Source organism: Vanessa cardui, chromosome 15 (genome assembly GCF_905220365.1).
Source record: "Vanessa cardui chromosome 15, ilVanCard2.1, whole genome shotgun sequence".
Lineage (NCBI taxonomy): Eukaryota > Metazoa > Arthropoda > Insecta > Lepidoptera > Nymphalidae > Vanessa > Vanessa cardui.
The window spans coordinates 6,087,436-6,107,391 of record NC_061137.1 but is presented as its reverse complement, the minus strand read 5'-3'; the positions used below and the strand labels follow the sequence as shown (position 1 = coordinate 6,107,391).

Genomic DNA, 19,956 nt, shown 5'->3' with positions numbered 1-19,956 from the left:
AGTTACAAAAAAGTTCGAAAAGTGTACAACACTCGATACTTGACACATACGTCAACTGTCAATATGAAAGCAAATATTTTATTGTATTGTGAGATGTCAATGTGATGACAGTTACGTTTTATTTTTCTTTTGACTGGAAGTTTTAAATTTAATAAAATGTTACAAAGATATATTTGTAAAAATTTGTATAGTAAATTATGTAGCAGACAGAGAAATATATTATTTAATTTAACACTTCAAGCCCATTCCTGTAAACAATGCGGATTTAAGTTATATTCTAGTCACAAAGTTCAAGCATTACGAAATAACAATGAAAGAAGTTTATTACACGGGAATAATAGATTTTTACTAAAGTTAAAATACTACTCTAGCCAGGTGGACACTCAAAAGAAAAATGGACGCGTCGAAACCATCAAAGATAATACGGAGATAGCGACTTCAAAAAAGATAAATGTGAAGTTAAAGCCATCGGAGTTAAAAAGACTTTTATCTTTGGCAGAGCCAGAAAAATGGACCCTTACTGGTAAGCGTTCTTTTTAATAGGAATGTTCAATATCATCTTTAAAAATTACAAAGCAAGACAGGACTGTGAAGTACAATAATAATACTTTATTTATAGATTACAATCAACTTTGTGAAACATTGTATTTTTCTGTTAACTTGTATGAAATCTTTAGATAGTTTTGATGACCTTCCTTTGTTATTATTAGAAATACCATTCATACAAATAGTTGTTTAGATTTTAATTTATTTTTCAAAAAAAAGTTTAATTTTTTTAGTAATACCAATAAACGAAAGTATTCATGACCATTAGAACACTTGTTTGAAAATAAATAATTAAATTTAATTTTTATTGTTCTTTTTCAGGTGCTATTGGTTTATTATTTATATCATCTAGTGTTACAATGGCCGTGCCATTCTCATTAGGTATGGTGCTGGATATAATATACAGTGGCACAAATGATCTAGTGACTGCTAGAGAAAAGCTTGATGAATTATGCTTGGTGCTTTGTGGAGTTTTTCTCCTCGGTGGCCTTTGCAACTTCGGCCGAGTGTACTTGATGTCAATATCTGGTAAAATATGGTATAATTCTCATACAATACATAAGAGATATAGTTTTAATGAATTAAATATGATTTTGTTATCTTACTTTGTACAACTAAAACATGTTTTAAAATTCCTCTTTAGATCTAAGATCACTATATGCAAGTTGTATATCAATGAATTCTGACAAAATCTTTCCAGTAACAGTTATCTCTTATACCTCACAAAAAGCTTAATTATCTTTAGTAATTTGCATCATTTATAAAAAAAGATGCAAAAAAGTATATAAACTGTTATTATGAAAATGAACATTATCAGTTAAATAATCAGAGTTATTGGAAAAATGTTAATAATATAATATACCTATAGTGTTTATTACCTGTTTACATTTACATAGTATCTTTAATTTCTTGTGTGATAAGTAAATTTTGTAGTAAAAGTTTAATAAAACCGTTGAATATCATAATACATCATTGTTTACTGAGAAAAATAAGTAAACTTATATGTTATCTTATAATGTTGATATTGAATGTCATGTATATATATTAAAAAAACAATGAATGAATGGGTTATTAAACAAAATAAAAATATAATTTAATGTTTGAACACTTTAATTTGTTGAGTAATAAAACAGTTCATGACTATTATTCACAAAATTAAACTTAAAATATATGTCACAAAATGTATTTGTTACAGAATATGTATTTTAATGCTATGCATTTTATCAAGGATTATTATTTTGCTATTCAAATTATTTCTTTCTAAATTACTTATAATAACACTTTTATCAACTTGTTTATCAATTACTGAGACTTGTCTTTTTATGTTTTAAATATTATTTGAAATTGTGTGTCAGCTAATGCTTGAGCTAGTGTATTTTGAATGGATAACAAGTCACAAACAACAGTCAACATTTTTTTATGGGTCATTACACAATACCAGTATCAATGATTAGATAGACATAACAATTCAAATTCATATTTGTATGAAAGAAAAATAAATAAGACACAAAGTCTTAAATGATTAGTAAATTTTAAATATCTACATTTGATAGAATTGCTATTATTAATCTATTATTTAAAATTTGTAACCCTAAAAGAAATAATGTTTCAGGGCAAAGGATGACACAGTCACTTCGAAAAAAAGTTTTTTCGTCAATTATGCGGCAAGAACCAGCATGGTTTGGTAGAACATCAACCGGCGAGCTTGTGAATAGACTATCAGCAGACACACAATTAGTTGGTCGAAATCTTAGTTCAAATGTTAGTGATGGTCTACGGTCGCTCTTCATGGTGGGAGCAGGGACAGGGATGATGGTAAATATTAAATTATTTGTTCATGTATTTATCTATCAAAACTTAATAAGACCTTATCTTTGATAGTATTCTTTAAACAGTATTATTAAATGAGCATGCATCAAAGTACTGTAATTATTTTTTTCCTGTATGTAAAGAAATCGGATGGAAACAATTCTGATCAAACATGTTATTCGTTCTAGCGAAAATCCTGCTTGAATCATACTTAATAACAAAACAAACATTATTATATAAATACTATTAATTTGTTAATTATTATTAATATTATAAAACTATTTGATATTATTTGAATTGATTTTTTTTTATATATTATATATATTTTTCAGCAGTTTTCTTACTAATATTGTTTTTTCTTCAGTTCTACATGTCACCATCCCTAGCTTTGATAGGGTTATGCGTAGTTCCGCCAGTATCGATGCTTGCTGTTATCTATGGTAGATTCGTTCGAGGCATCACTAGGCAACTTCAAGATGCACTAGCAGAAACTAGTGAGGTAGGTACTAACTATGCGGCAATGTTTGCCTTTTTAGTTATCCTTGGATATTTTATAAGAATCTAATTTCCTTGCCACATTTATAATAAGTCTTATAAGCATTGTCATATTTCTATGATAATGTAATATTTAGTTGTAATATGATAATACGAATGGTTACAGCTTGCTGAAGAGAAGATTTCTAACATCAAAACCGTGAAAGCATTTAGCAAAGAAAAGAAAGAATGTGAATCATATGCTCAACGAATTGAAACTTTACTTCAACTCGCCTACAAGGAGTCCTTAGCTGTTGGAAGTTTCTATGGCTTGGTGAGAATATTCTCTTTTAGTAATTTGTCTACCAATCAATACAGAACAGTACTTTGTTAATCTGTTTCTTTTGTGAATTACACTCTATGGAACATCTTTGAGAAACAAGAAGAGTCAAAAACCTGCATGTCTTTTTTTAATACAATGAATATTGGGTATACTTTAAGCTAATAAAATATTTTGTTTCAACATTTTATTTTTTGGACATAATGTTAATAGATCTTTGCACAAAAATATATTTGTATAATATATTTTATGCTACTACTTATCTGTTTGGCACTAAGACAACAATGTACTACAGGAGTAGTTTATTCTGGACTATATAAGTTATTTATATAGCCCAGAATATTTATGTTAAAACGGAAAAGACAGAATGTACAGTAGATTTTTTGTAATAAAACTAATTTAATTAATTTTATATTTACAGACGGGTTTATCTGGCAACACTATAATAATCTTGGTGCTTTACTATGGTGGTGGGATGGTGGCTGCAGAACAGATGACCGTTGGAAACCTCACATCTTTCCTGCTATACGCGGCATATGTCGGCATTAGTATTGGTGGACTAAGTTCTTTCTATACTGAATTGAATAAGGGTATGGGCGCTGCAACGAGGCTCTGGCAAATAATGGATAGGGAACCAAAAATATCCACTTCAGGTGATTTACATTTATCAACTATTTACTTACAACGCAAAAATCAAGTATTTATCTACATAAAAACGTATTAACGCCTTTCTATTTACTACATAACGTAGATTTTAAAGAAAGGTCTATTAAAAGAAAGGCGGGTCACCAAAAGATAAATAGTCGTTTTCGTCTACCCGTGACTACGAACGCTGTAAAGTGCTCGAAACGTCGGGATGCCAAAAATAATTAATATACGCGATTTAAATACGTTATAACTAGTTTTATTTAAATGTGTAATAATCGCGAAAATTTAAGACAACATTACGTTTTCGTCTTATTATGACGATGTGAACAATGCACGTATTACTAATATAAAGTTGTAAATAAAAATTCCAATGAAATCCGTAATTTATCGTCCCTGACAAGGAGAGTCGGCTCCGCAGTATACGCGGTTAGAATAGTTAGACAAGTAACTAATATCAATACTTTGCCTACTTTCATAGTGTGTGTGCAATTTGCTTTAGTGTAACGCTACAGACATTAAAACTTTTCATATTACAAATAAAGGCTTTCTGGTCTGTAATAATCTCCGAGCTCAAAACTTTCTCCGGTATGGTTATAATAATGTAATTATACAGACAGTTGCTTCACAATATGTTTACAACAATATTATGTATATTCACAATAATGTAGATCGCTTTAGCAGAAACTGCGACAATAATTGTATGGAACGTACACTAGGAGGAAAGATAAATTAAAAACACCAGTTCCCAACTTTGCAAATTTAATACATCCCGTGCCCAGGGGCAAAGTATTCGTTTCTATAATAAGATTTCACTTTAATTTTTACTTAGGCTACCTAGAAGAACTACTTAATATCAAACAAAGTTTTTTCTGATAAAGTATAGTACGACACAACTTAGATGTAGCATCGGCAAAATTCGTAAAACCGATCACATTCGAATTGAGTACGCTTTCCCAAATTATCAATATTTATTTCTCATGCAAATATGATCTTTGCACAAACGTAATAACTTGTAATATCATATGACCTAATATATTCGCCAATCTGACACCTCGATTTACATGCACTTGCTTTCTCTGACGCGAGAATCTATAGCGACGAATAGCATCGAATGGGGCGATAGGGAGCTATTTCTATTGGTTGTGTAAATCGGCAGTAAACGGTTTTATTTTCATTCCATTGCATTTTCCGATGCTACATCTAATTTGTGTCATACTATAATATTATAATTCACGTTAATCAGTACGCATTGTAAAAGAAAATGGTTGCTATTTGTTGTATAACTATATTTTTTTGCTTTCAGGAGGCTTAAGACCAAAAGAGAGACCGAAGGGTGAACTTATATTGGAGAATATAAATTATTCCTACGCTGGAGCTCCCCTGATTAAGGGTCTCACTTTACATCTCTTACCTGGCAAGAATGTCGCTCTAGTAGGAAGGTCTGGCTGTGGCAAGAGTACAATAGCATCTCTTATACTAAGGCTATACGATCCCGACAGTGGCAGGATACTGTTAGATGGAGTAGATATAAGGCACCTGGATCCAGTTTGGTTAAGGAGTCACATAGGATTTGTTAGTCAGGTAAATATATTATTTTTGTACTTTCTATCCTATTCCTCTTTCCCTACGCTTGGCCATGTGTGCGCAAAACTTTATTACAATTAAGTAAGTAAGTAAGTTTAGACGTTATAATGTAACATTACTTATTTTTTCATTTATTATATAATTGGATTAATTGTAAACTATAAATTGTCCAAGTTGCGTTTATAAGATTATTATAGGGATATTTCTACGTTACATAGTGTTTGCTGTTGACGTTTTTTTCTATTCTACGATTCTTGGCATCTATTTTGGAAATATGGCATATCAATGTTGGTTTTTTGCGATGGTTTCCTACAAAATTCCACTAACGTCTACGATTAAATGGAAATTTTAAAGCATTCCAGCCCATAACGCACTGTGGATGTTCACAACAATACAATCCACACCCCATATAGTGCCATACTACGATACTTTTAAAAAAAATTGGTGATAGCTTCATTTTATATAGTTTGTTAAATGACGATTCAAAAGCGTTAAAAGCCTACATTATTTAAGTGTATTTTGATTTAGATTTCACCGATCACTCATATTTATGGTTTTTCTATTTCTTGCAGGAACCAGTTCTGTTTAGTGGAAGTATAAAAGATAATATATTATATGGCGCTCTCGATGATTGTGAAACATCGGAAGAAGGAAAGGTGAGATAAGTATATTAAAACTATTTTTTAAAAATGTTTAAAAAGTAAGGACCAAAAGTCATATTCTATTCCAATCATAATAGGAAAAAAGTGAAATAAAAAACGTTTTTGATATTAACTGTGGATTTTCTTAAAAATGGCTATTTTTACATCAACAAAACTATTATCGGAGTTTTAGAAGTAAAATAAAAGTGGAAGTAAGACGTACACTCGATACGATGTCGTATCGTACCACGTTTTGACATTGTGCAATGCGAAATGCTGTTGTAGAATCAATGAACTGCATTGTTAAACGAAGATGTTCTGATTATTAATATTTGCTTTGTAAATCTTAACAGTAATATATATAATTGTAAACAGCGATGCCAACTACTTAAAAATTGTCCCCCTAGGAACAATTCCAATTTTAAATTTAAAATTAAATTCTCCTGAATAAGGCTAAATATTGATTGAAAACCCCTGTAAGATTTCAAAGTAAATCCTATTTCAGAGGCAGTTTCAAATATAAGTGTCAGAAATTTGATTTTAAACGATTTTAATGATGTATTTCTTTTCTTCCTTCAAATTTAGTTTTCCTTAACGTCTGTTTGCATATTTTTTTATTATCCTCATAAATGTGTTTAATTTTTGATGATTTTCTTTTGTTAAATTTTTTCCCTCCAAATCCTAAACGAATGACCCGCTAAATCCGCCAAGTTGGTATCAGTGTTTGTAGACGCAGTTGGGCTAAAACCGTCAAGTTGGCATCACTGATTGTAAACGCAGTTGGTAACGAAGTGTGAGTGACGTGTGTGTGTGTGTGCGTGTGTCAGGAGGCGGCGTGGCTGGTGGCGGCGCGCGCTGCGCAACTGCAGGAGGTGGCGGGCGGGGGGGCCGCGGGCGGGGAGGGCTGGCGGCGCCAGGTGGGCGCGCGCGGCTCGCAGCTCAGCGGCGGACAGAAGCAGCGCGTCGCCATCGCGCGCGCCATCGTCAAGGTCCGCTGACAACCCACACTCGAGACCCTCGCTCTCACGTGACATATATTCATTATGAGTATTTACTGAAAACGTCTACGATATCTCTTACGTCACGGTTTTGTCAGAGAACATTTTTCATTTACAAAATATTTTATTTTTCTGTATGATAATATTTTTTTAAAAACTCTCTTCGAGATGTTTTTATCAAAGTAGGAATACTCACTGTTGCCTGACAATATATTTACAACAACATTATGAATATTCACAGTAACATTGATCACTTTGATAAAATCAGTGATAATTATTGTATGTACACAAGAAGTAAGAATAAACTTATAACTTCAAGTTTCCGCCTCCGCAAAGTCAATAATTCCTTCTTGGGGCAAGGTATTCGTTTCTATAATAAAATTCCGCATACATTTTTAACTTTACCGTTTCATTAATTTAAATCATTTGTAAAAAGTATATTGGTAAAGAAGGAATATAATTCAGTAAGAGATTAAGCAGATGATAAAAAAGCGTGGAATTAATACTCGTTGACTTTCGAGCAGTATAAATTACATGTATATGTGTATAATTGTAATAAAATAACAGCACTATTTTTAAACGTTGAAAAAGAGTGACTACTGATTTTCTTGCCGGTTCTTTTTGGTAGAATCTACTTTCCGAACCGGTGGTTGGAAGCTTCACTTAAAATAGTTGTTAAAGAACCAAGTCAAAAGTGCTTGTAAAAGTCTACTTTAAAGTATATTTTGATTTGATTCGATTTGAAAAACGTTATTTTCTGTTTTTTAATAACGAAGAAAAGATTGATGTTTTAAAACTTAGTTTCAAAATATTAGGATATTATAAAATAACTAAACAGTTTTTTTTCAACTCTACTATTTAAATAACGAACGTGTTTCTTTTATTGTACTTTATAATTGTTCAATAGAAAATATGCATTACAAAGTGCAATTATTCATAAATGATTAATTGATTGAATTCAGTGAAGCATGTACAAGGTAACCTAATGATAAGCAATCTAAGTATTATGAGCTATATTTTTTTATGAAACGATAAATTGTACGTGGAATTTTTTTTATGGGTCAAAGTCCAAATAGTCCAAGACACAACATTGTACAGCTTACGTTACGATGAAGTAAGATTTTATCTTCAATAGACAGGTCAAGGATATAATAAAACGGTGATAAATAGAAGTGTGTCGGTACATACATATGTTAATTATAGTCTATATTATATAAATATTTAAACTATTAATTTATTATTAACGACTGGCCGTTATACTCATGAATCATATTAATTGCTTTGTTAAATGGACTATTTTTTTCTAAGTTATTTTTATATTTGTATACATATACTTAACTATGTAGTCTATGATCAATGTTAATTAAAAAAAAAAAACAATACCACTAGCATCTCAATCAATCATAAATATCTCAATATTTTTGATCAGTGACCTTTAGTAAGATAAGTATTCATGAAATGTTTCATAAACGAAACGCATTAAATCAACATAAAAGCCTTGTTGTTACAAATTGATCATCAATTAATTATACGCTTACAACATTATTGTGAAACTTAAAGCTTTGAATACTCGGTTTAAATATACTCATTTAACAAATAATCTGCAAGGATATACAATAAAATCCTGCACTTTGTTAAGTATATAGTAAAGAAAACTCTAAGAAAAGTAGAAAACTTCTACAAGCAGTAATGGTTACGATTAAAGTCGTTTATGGAGCCCACTATGCCACAAACCTCTTTATATTGGAGTTTTTATATAATTCTGTTGTAATGTCACAAGACAAGTAAGATATAAGGTGTTTCGAGTAATCTAATATTCAGTTTGAGTCAATGTCAAGAGATCGTGTTTTCTCATGCGAAGTTGTCATCAATCCTTTCATCGCCAATAAGCCATCAACCTTGGTACCTTAGATGTTCTTCAAACTGGAACACATCAATATTTATATTCCTGTTTGATGGAAAAATGAGAATAGTTTTTTCATGACATTAAATTGACCCTTGCCAATTAAATATAATGATAAATCTATACAATCAAAGATCAAAGGTCATTTTATATTTAAATCAATATATCATTAATAAATACGATTGATAGCAACAGTGATACATGTATGAATTCGAGAAGTAAAGATAAAATTATCTTTCCGAAAACGCAATATCAAATCTTCCCTAGAGCCGGATAATCGATTCTATACAATCTCACAGATAAATTTACATTTACCAATAAGTCAATTTAAAGCTCATGTTATAACGATATCAACAAATAAGGCGTGTTCTTGATTTATATGAAGATTAAGTAGTTGTTAGTAAAAAGCTTGTTGTTGGGGTATATAATTATAATGATTAGAAATAATTAAGATACAATATATACTGATCTAATTTTATTAATTATATTTTACTTTCTCCAACTATATCTTTTTTCTATAAATAAATAAAAGTTTTGAAATATAATTTGTTTTTAAGGGGTTAAGCTTGTACGTTTATATTTTTTAAATGTAGATATATATCGTCAACTATAAAAGCTAATATGAATGAAAATACATACTTTTTATAAATAATGTTAAGAATTGATTTGAGAAAAAAACTACATTCACTTTCAAAAATAAACCGAAAATTTACGTAATGTCCATTAAACGCACAAAATAATGTAGCAATTTTTTATGCTTTTTTTTTTCTTACAGAATCCAAAAATCCTCATACTCGACGAAGCTACCTCAGCACTAGATACATATTCAGAATATTTAGTTGATAAAGCGCTCAAGGAAATCAGTAGAGATAGAACAGTCTTAACTATAGCGCACAGACTAAGCACCATACAGTCAGCTGACGAAGTAGCCGTTATAGGAGACGGCGTTATCGTCGAAAAGGGTACTTATACCGAATTGATGGCAAAATCAGACGGGTACTTCAAAGAGCTTATAAATCACCAAGCATTTATAAATTCACAGCCTAAAAATACAACAGATGTACAAAACAGCTAATATCAAACAAAATAAATTATTTTCGGTATAGGACCTCTTTTACTAATATACATCGAAATATTTTTGTATATATGTTATATTATTGTGACTATTTAAAATTGTTTTTGTGCAATTTCATAGAGATACTTGATATAATGTAAAAAGTCATGATTGCTTAGGACCGCATAAGCATTATTTGTTATGAGAGTTGCTTCATCATAGGCGCTTTGACACAGATTGGTAAACCACAATTCGTAACTTGAGTTATGTTTTTTAAATTTATAATTTATACAAAAGCAATTTTTTTTAATTTATTTATAACTGGATGACTTTAATATTTATTGTTATATTTAACATTCTTTAGGGGTTGTAAATTTCATTACGAAATTTATAAAAAATACAGATTTTACTTGTTGTTAAAAGAGTAAATGTATTTACACTAAAATAATTTATATGGAATAAACAAAAATAAAAAAAAAGCTATCTTAACTAATGCAAGATGTTTAAAATGTACTTTTTTTGATTGAGTTTCAATAATTTTTAAAATGATAATCACTCAGACAGTGATGGTAAATACATGATAAAATCGTTTGCTGCATTTGATAATTTAAATTTATTATGCGCAGTAGCGAATGCACTGTTTGATTATCTAAATTAGTTGATGAAACAATGATTGCAATCAAAGATGAACTTTAGAGTTTAGTCTCGAAGAATTGTACAATATCTTGCAAAATAAATATCGATGTAAATTAATATAAAAAATGTTCAAAGCGAATGGATAGATGCATTGACAGTTTATTATGTAAAAATTAAAGTGATGGCGGGCAATGGAATAATGTATATTTAGAGGAATAAAAATGGTTGTTGATATTATCGTATATTTTGAGTTTTATTCATTTTTCCCATAAAAATATTGTATCATTTCACTTTATGTTTTATATGTGAACTTTGTATATGAAGAAAATACGCTAGGTATTTTTAATTATGTAAGAATATGGACGAAACACAAGTATAAAATTATATTGAAATTAAAATGAGAAAGTTATTCATTCAAAGTAAGTCACCATTGTTCTATTTGTATTTGTATCAAAATTTGTTAACCAAATTAATAGATTTAACAGTAAACTTAATTAGTTGATTACAAATTTATCACGATGTCAAAAGTGTCACAGAACAATGCAACTTAATAAGAACATTAAATATCGTATACATGGCATATTTTTTCTTAGGATTAAAAAGTGGACCTTGCCCTGTGACGGTCGTGGCAAACGCGCCAAAACATTAGTAGAGTTTGCGATGAACATTTACGCGCTAACGTTTCGCGGGAAAACATTCCGAACGGAAGTATGTCTCATTTGAAAATTCTACGCGGGAATTTAGCGCGCCAAATTCTAAATAGTTTATATCCTAATACAGAATGCAAAAAAAATAATGCGTCTCAAATTGTTTCGGTTGTTCGAAATTTAAATCGTAATTTAGCGACTAAAACCGCAACAGTATTAGAGCACAATGTGTTAAGTTCGCCGTGGGGTGAAATCACCCATGGAAAGGAAACACTAACAGAACATGTTTTTAAGGATATCGAATCATGGTCAGATGCTCCTTGCGTGGTAAGTGTTGCATGCCTTGTTATTTAATTTAATTGGCCCTTAAAATGTATTAGTTAACTGATCTCGGTTTTTTAAAACTATTTTTAATTTTGGCTTGTGTTCTATTATTAATTGATACAAAACTAGGTCGTTAAGAAAAGTCCTCAACTATAATCAGTTTTATTACACATTTGTTTTCATGATTGTTTCGAGTACAAAGTTCAAATAAGATCTATAAACACACGGATGCAGTCTCCGGCGATGATAGGAGAATATAAATAGAAACTGAAGGTTGAGGCTACCTGAAGATAGTTTGGCACCAAAATTTAAACTGATTCTTTTTAAAAACAAAATTTATATTGTAATTTATTGAAATAAAACTTATAACTGTTAGATAGTCATATTTAACTGTACATTGATTATACCCAAATATTGATAAGAATAGTTTATCAGTGCACTATGAAGAAACATTAGAATGAAGTATGTAGTTTTGTTGATATTTATTTGTGCAATTAACGATAAGATAAAATATTCTGTTAGAGAATTAACAAACAGTTTAAAGAGTAAATGTTTGAATTACTTGCATGAAAGATTAGGTAACGAAACTAACAAGTTTAATGTAAATTGTTAGATATTTAGATTCTTAAAAAAAGTAAAAAAAATAAACATATCAATACATATCTTATTAATAATAATATTTTAATTCAACTATTCAAAATAACGAATCTATCGAAAAAATGATTGCTTAATATTTATATGTATTTGTTAAATTTATGTTAAATCATTTTAATTCTTTCGTTTTTCTCTGCAAAAAATAAAAAAAATATGTCTTAAATAAATAAGTAATAAATTAGGTATAAAAATTTCCCTTAAGGGCGTTGCAATATGTATATTGGTATTTCATTTTGTGACCTATTAATAAATAATAGACGATGCTCTGGAGTGGCGTCAAATTTCGACAATCCAGTCTCGTGCCAAATAATTTAAAGAGTACGTGAAGGTACTCAATCGTTTCGTCAATGTTTATTTATTTAAACTTTATCGTTGCAACCATTTTTATTATTTATTATTTTTATTTTTTCAAGACATGCGGTGCAACAGGACGTTCCTACGATTATGGAATGATGCGTATGATGGTGGAACGCTGTGCCTGTGCCCTTGCTGGACATTTAAAGATGGCGCCGGGTGAGAGGATTGGCCTCATTTTGCCAAATCTGCCGGAATTCGTGGTTCTCATACATGGAGCTATGAGAGCCGGATTAGTCGTTACATTTGCTAATCCCTTATATACAGCAGGTAAGCTAATACCATTACATACCCCATACAAATACCATTTGTATGGGGTATGTACATCATGACTAATTAAACAGAGATTTATAGAGTCAGTTTAACAAATTGTTCTTAATTCGTTTCAACCTTATTAATTCGTGATTATATCATAATTAAATTTTTATGCCTTTTGTAATATGGAGTTTTATTAAGGTACTTCTAATATAATATAAATGACCTAAATCGAGACACGTACCTATACTAATTTTTGTAAAACTTATGAATAGCTGAATTTGTTTCGTTACGCTATTTAATATAATTCAATGTTATATCCCCCTGACCAATATCTGCAACGGAGACCATACTTAACGGAGAGTAATCAACTATGCAGGGCATATTAAACTAATATGCTGACTGTTATAGTTCGCAAGTGCAACTGCATTCACAATTTCTTTTATTTTCAATTGAGAACATGAACTTATAACTTGTTCGCGTGGTTTGAAACAAAACATGCTAGACACTAAATTAACGAGAGATTATCTGAAATAAATAAAAATAATAAACTTACATTTTAAGAAATTTATTTCATTCGATCTTTCTTACAAAAAAAAGGATTTTTAATGCACGAGTGAGACCTCAGGCGAACCGTGGAAATGAGTCACTTGAAGTTAAATGGCTACTTCTGCCCATAGACATTTGCGCCGTAAAAAATTTACACCACTTCTTATATCGGCAATACGTCACAAACCTTGGGAATTGAGATGTTATGTTTGTTGTTCGTGTAATACTTATTCTTTGAGATACAATTTTAACAGTACTAAGTACCTATTCCCGTATGGAAGTGGGTGCCTTATACCTACCCCTACCCAAAGAGACTTGCACAAAGGCTTGGTGGTAGACCATTAATATACGTGCTAAATAATACAAAACCAAAGAATGTAAATCATTCGCTTTATTAAATTTTATGCCTTAAATTGTCTCACCCTCAGGTCTTCATTCAATCACATTTTCTGTGTTTGATTAATTATTTTGATCTTACAATTAAGTATATTTGTAGATGAGGTGCGACGCCAATTTTCTGACTGCAACGTAAAGGCGATTGCAACAATTGAAATGTTCATGCCGGTAGCTCAGGAAGTCAGCAAGTCACTCAAAGACTACAAGGGAACCATCTGGGTCGGAGGCGACGATGACCCCGCTCAAGGTAAAGCACTTGCGTGATTCTTGACATAACTAATAAAGAAATAAGATCGAATCGCCAAACCTATGATAACTCGAATCTTATTAGTCATTTAAAATGAATATCTCGGAAGTATTTATTTCAAGTTGATGTTTGGCAATTCTAATTATGCTTTCCTTTAGTCTGAATTTCAAAGCTCTAGCAGACGTAAAATGTATCATTTCCACAACAATATGATATAATTATACGTGCATTATGCTACAACACTAGTTTTATACCAGTATAGAGAAATACATTGTATCAATACGAGAAGCCGAACTTGTAAAATTATATTACTTTATAATAAATCCAGCAAATGTAACAGAATACGAAAAACAAAAACAACAACAACTAAATACATGAGTATTTTAAAAATATGTAGTAACATATTCCAAAGGAGTAATTTATTTATTATGGCGTTTTTGATCTATGTTTAAGGCATACATGGTCTTCGGTCACTCCTAACGGCTGACTACGACGCGGACCTCCCTACTTTAAACTGCGAAGATGTCTGCTTAATTCCTTACTCCAGCGGCACAACTGGCTTACCTAAAGGAGTTATGTTGACTCATAAGAATTTAGTGTCGAACTTGAAACAAGTTCAAGCTCCAAAGATGATGAAATACGAAGGAGAAAAGGGTATGGATTAAAAATATAAAACCTTTGAAGTCATCAAATGTCAGATAATTATTATTTCCCATATATTTTTGTCTTTAGTTCTTGTATCGCTTGATAAAAAATTAGATTATTTTTCTTTTTATATAATAATTAATAAATTGCTCCATTTTCAGGTAAAGGTGATGTCGTTCTAACCGTTCCACCGTTTTTCCATATCTACGGGTTTAATGGAATTCTGAACTATAATCTAGTATTAGGATACCATATCGTGTCCATACCTAAGTAAGTTCATTGTTAAGGCTTGCGATAGAATAGATAAATATTACACAATGAGAATAAGTGTTAAGAATAGGTACCTGTATCAAATCATTAAAACTTAGTAAAAATGTTTGTGTCCAAAATTTCAAAGTCTTTTTCAGATTAGTATATTGAGTAGAGTCTATGCCGGAGAACTATGCTATAATAATTAGTATATTAGTATAATTAGTGAATTATTAATTAAACATGACTGATACATAGTTTTTCCTTAGATTTTTCATGGGAATAAATAATTAGGGGCTGACATTCTTAAGAAATTCACTAAAATAAAATGTATTTGACATATACAGCTTTAAGACACAATAAAATAATTAATATATGGTAAAAGCGTAGAGATTTCCTTGATTTATGTAAAGAATACGTACCTACATTTGTTTGTAAGTTATTGAGCATGTACACGGGCGCCAACAGCTTTATTTTTAGAGAGGTGCATCTGCATCAACACGTTGTACTAAAGCTTATAAAATAATCTTAGATAACAGTGCATTCATTGTTTTAAGTAGATATAAAAATGATCATTGACGCAATATCGAATCATTCAATGATTAAATGATTCATATGGATAAGCAGCCTTGCATACATGCATTTTTATCGCAGGTAAAGGTTAGAGAAGGACGCAGTTATTAAAAGAAATTTGGACTACAACCAGACTAAGCCTTAAGGCTTTTATCCCAGCGTACAATATAATAAAAATGTATTTGTCTCTCTTCTCTTTCGGACTTTTTTTCGTGGCAGTAAGATGCAAGTGCACTTCTTACAATTCGCGACCAAGAATATATATTTTATTTCATTAAAATATATACTAATTGGAGGAAGAGGAAGAGGAAGTTTGAAAGTGACACCGATAGCCGAGAAGTTATGTGGAAGGCGGCTATCATGGTATGGGCATGTAGTGCGGAGGAATGAGGAACACATTGTGAGGAAGGCCTTGAGCATGGATGTGGATGGATATAGAGGTAGAGGACGACCGAGGAAACGATGGATGGACTGTGTGAAAGACGATATGGTTAGAAATAATGTTACTTGTGAGATGACGTCTGACAGAGAAGTATGGAAGGAGAAGACATGCTGCGCCGACCCCAAATAAAATTGGGAAAAGGGCAGGAGGATGATATACTACTTCGTTTCTTAACTGTACTTCTTATTAGGACCTATATTCTGTAGATGACGAAAGAGATAGAAAAAGCGAAGATTAACAACTGCTTGTATGAGCTAACTTGAATATATTTTTATTCTAGATTCACTCCAGACGACTACATCAAATGTTTAGTCGAATACCAACCGACAACGCTCTTCGTAGTACCATCTCTACTGGCCTTCCTAGCCACGCACCCTATGGTTAAGAAAGAACATTTGCAATCAGTGGAGACTATAATGGTCGGTGCTGCTCCCACTACCGACAGTATGTTGGAAAAGTTCTTGCTCAAATGCGAGAAAACCAAGGATCAAATAAAGCTGCTCCAAGGTAAATATTGATCGAAAACTCATTATTTCTACAGGACTATTGGTAATGCGACATATTCCTATTATGAGGTGATAGAGGTCACCATTTGCGATAATATAAGATAAGAAGATAGGTAACAAAGGTGAACCATTTTTGAGTTTTTGTCAGTTATGTAACAACAATTATCGTTCCAAATTTAAAATACGAAAGGGATATTATTTCAGAATTTTTTGAGAAAAATTCATTTTAAGAAAATGACTACACAGAACCCACTCCTTGTAAATTCTTGGTCATTATTAAATGTGACAAAATGTTGACCGTTCCTTCCGCCGTCAATGCCCGGCCAATCTAAGGAACTAAAGATGTCATGGTCTATGTATCTTATTATATTTTATACTTATTTTCTATGGTGACAGTACCCGTATAGGCAGCGAGGTCACGTTACGTCATAATTTTAAATATGTCTCCGATAGAAAGTTGCTGCTGATCCTTGAACATTTGAATCATTATCAAGTCACAAATATCTATAACGCATTTAATGGTTACATCTTATTATAAACATTTTCATTAACTTTTTAACTAAGCAATTGACACACTATATATGTAATATATATACTTAAATTAACTTGGTGGCAGGGCTTTGTGCAAGCCCGTCTGGGTAGGTACCACCTACTCATCAGCTATTCTACCGCCAAATAATAGTACTCAGTATTATTAAAGTTATTAATTTCGGGATATGTTCACTCGTGAACAAGACATTCGTAGACAATGTCGAAATATCGAGCTCCACCGAACAAAAATAAAAAAACATGGTAAATATCCCGAAATTAATAACTTTAATAATAAAAATAACCATGTTAATTTAAAATCCTATATAGTACTCAGTATTGTTGTGTTCCGGTTTGAAGGGTGAGTGAGCCAGCGTAACTACAGGCACAGGGGACATAACATCTTAGTTCCCAAGGTTGGTGGCACATTGACATTGTAAGGAATAGTTAATATTTCTTACAGCGTCATTGTCTATGGGTGATGGTGACCACTTACCATCAGGTCATCCGCCAACCTATATCATAATATATATATGTGTAATTTTGTATCAAACAAATACTCCAATATTAATCACGCGATTGCAGGCTACGGCATGACGGAGAGCTCTCCGGTGACGCTGATGACGCCGTACGAGTACCCGTACAACAAGATCGGGTCGGTGGGGCAGCTCGTGCTGTCGACGCAGGCGCGCGTGCTGTCGCTCACGTCGGGCGAGGCGCTGGGCCCGCACCAGTCCGGCGAGCTGCTGCTGCGCGGCCCGCAGGTACGACGCGCCCCCACGCCCATCACTAATGCCATCTGAGCCCAGGAAACGCCAGTATAGATTTACTAATCTCCATGAGATACTGCCATCTGCCATCCAGGAAACGCCAGTACAAATTTACTAATCTCCATGATGAATGATGATGATCAAGAGCGTTGTTGGCTGGTATTCGTTTAAGTGAATCTAAAATTGTAATATTCTAATCAAGTTCGACACTGGGTTAGGTGATGGCTGTTACAGAAAACCACGGCCATCCTCCGTTTGATAAAAACAGTACAAAATTTTCACAAATCAGCAAAAATTCTCAACATGGCGTTTCCTTCAAGTGATATATGAGTTACAATTTATTCAACAGTTTTTTTTCTAATGTTCAATAGTGAACTATAGTACGACACAACTTAGATGTCGCATCGGCAAAATTCGTAAAACCGATCACATCCGAATTGAGTACGCTATCCCAAATTATCAATAATTATTTCTCATGCGATTATGATCTTTACAAAAACGTAATAACTTGTAATATCATGTGACCTAATATATTTGTCAATTTGACGCGTCGATTATGCACTTACTTTCTCTGACGCGAGAATCTATAGCGACGAATAGCATCGAATGGCGCGATAGGGAGCTATTTCTTTTGGTTGTGTAAATCGGCAGTAATCGGTTTTATTTTCATTCCATTGCATTTTCCGATGCTACATCTAATTTGTGTCATACTATATACTATGATATACGATAGTAAACTCTAATATTTCAATTCAATCTTGAGACGTACGAGATCTCTTAAAATTTTCATTTGAATGTTACAGATCATGAAAGGTTATTGGAACAATGAAAAGGCGACAAAGGAAACTGTAGACAGCGAAGGATGGCTGCACACTGGCGACGTGGCCTACTACGACGACGACCACTACTTCTACATCGTTGACCGCACCAAGGAACTGATTAAAGTCAAGGGTAATCAAGTAAGTGGTAATGTCATTTTCTATATAATAATAAAAAAGTACAGGTAGGATAGACTACAGATTATGCATATAATGTAATTTTATATATTCTTAAATTAAACTAAGATAGCAACAATCTTAGTGCATTATTCCCTGTCATTGAAATATTTTGATAGTTTATTCCACGTCGATGTGTGTGATATGTGTTTAAGTATAATTTAAAATTTCAGGTATCGCCAACCGAAATAGAAAGTGTGGTCATGGAAATGCCTGAGGTTGCCGATGTAGCGGTAGTTGGCATCCCTGATTCGCTCGCAGGGGAAGTCCCGAAAGCGTTTGTCGTCCTGAAACCGGGCCAAAAACTTACAGAAAAACAAGTATACGATCTTGTTGCTCAAAAACTAACCAGGTACAAGCATCTTGAAGGAGGTGTTGTATTCGTAGATGCTATTCCACGAAACGTAGCTGGAAAAATCATGCGTAATGAACTTAAAGTATTAGGAAAGAAGAAATAAATCTAATAAAAAATCAGATAGCATAATTATTATTGTAAATATGTAGTATTTGTATTCCATCAGTAGTGCTACAGTATGATTGTATCTTGTAAATGACGTGGATAAATGTAGCTAGGTTGAATTCTTAAATACATATGAATGTATATAGAATATTAGGTAAGTACTTACTTATTTATGTAGCAATCATAAAATTATTGAAGCATAAATTGTACCGATTAAATGATTTTAATAAAACATCAATTTTTTTAAACTATATCTTACCTATAATAACATTCCTATCCTTTTTTCACTAAAAACAGTTCTATAATTTCTTGTTTTATTGCCTTTACCGGCCTTGTACTTACGTTCATGACAAAAGTTGTTCGAAAGTAATTCTAAATTTAAATAAACAATTTATAAAAAATAAACTGACTTGAGCCTTGGAGCTCAGACGGCCCAGTGGTTAGAACGCGTTCATCTTATTAACCGATGATTGCGGGTCCAAACCCATCCAGGCATTATTGCATTTTCATGAGCTTGTGTTTATAATTTATCTAGAGCTCATCGGTTCAGGGAAACATCATGAAGAAACCTGCATGTGCATAATTTCAACGAAATTCTGCTACATGTGAATCCACCAACACGCATTGAAGCAGCGTGATAGAATATGCTCCAAATCTGCTCCTCAAAGGGCTTAGGCCAGCATTGGGAAATTCACAGGCTGTTGTTGTTGTTAAACTAACTTCAAAATA

General features: G+C 32.0%; 2 protein-coding genes across 2 annotated transcripts; both read left to right on the top strand.

The window, feature by feature from the left end:
- The first annotated feature begins 78 nt into the window (after positions 1–78).
- Positions 79–10,875, top strand: LOC124535628 (ATP-binding cassette sub-family B member 10, mitochondrial-like). Its single transcript, XM_047111901.1, has 10 exons — positions 79–523; positions 868–1,074; positions 2,159–2,361; positions 2,720–2,854; positions 3,017–3,163; positions 3,591–3,822; positions 5,121–5,398; positions 5,974–6,057; positions 6,870–7,031; positions 9,719–10,875. Exons 1-10 carry the CDS (start codon positions 157–159, stop codon positions 10,016–10,018), a joined length of 2,115 nt encoding a protein of 704 aa, XP_046967857.1. The 5' UTR covers positions 79–156; the 3' UTR covers positions 10,019–10,875.
- Positions 10,876–11,263: 388 nt separating this feature from the next.
- Positions 11,264–19,462, top strand: LOC124535769 (probable 4-coumarate--CoA ligase 1). The gene is made up of 9 exons (XM_047112097.1): positions 11,264–11,607; positions 12,672–12,882; positions 13,913–14,059; positions 14,513–14,713; positions 14,866–14,974; positions 16,249–16,475; positions 17,588–17,766; positions 18,576–18,731; positions 18,941–19,462. Exons 1-9 carry the CDS (start codon positions 11,344–11,346, stop codon positions 19,223–19,225), a joined length of 1,779 nt encoding a protein of 592 aa, XP_046968053.1. The 5' UTR covers positions 11,264–11,343; the 3' UTR covers positions 19,226–19,462.
- The last annotated feature ends 494 nt before the right edge of the window (positions 19,463–19,956 follow it).

Bases quoted from the DNA above. Each gene is read 5' to 3' on its own strand.
- LOC124535628 (XM_047111901.1), top strand. From the start codon at position 157: ATGTTACAAAGATATATTTGTAAAAATTTGTATAGTAAATTATGTAGC. The intron at 1,075-2,158 runs GTAAAATATGGT...ATAATGTTTCAG, and splicing joins GTACTTGATGTCAATATCTG to GGCAAAGGATGACACAGTCA. The intron at 6,058-6,869 runs GTGAGATAAGTA...TGCGTGTGTCAG, and splicing joins AAACATCGGAAGAAGGAAAG to GAGGCGGCGTGGCTGGTGGC.
- LOC124535769 (XM_047112097.1), top strand. From the start codon at position 11,344: ATGTCTCATTTGAAAATTCTACGCGGGAATTTAGCGCGCCAAATTCTA. The intron at 14,714-14,865 runs GTATGGATTAAA...CTCCATTTTCAG, and splicing joins GAAATACGAAGGAGAAAAGG to GTAAAGGTGATGTCGTTCTA. The intron at 16,476-17,587 runs GTAAATATTGAT...ACGCGATTGCAG, and splicing joins TCAAATAAAGCTGCTCCAAG to GCTACGGCATGACGGAGAGC.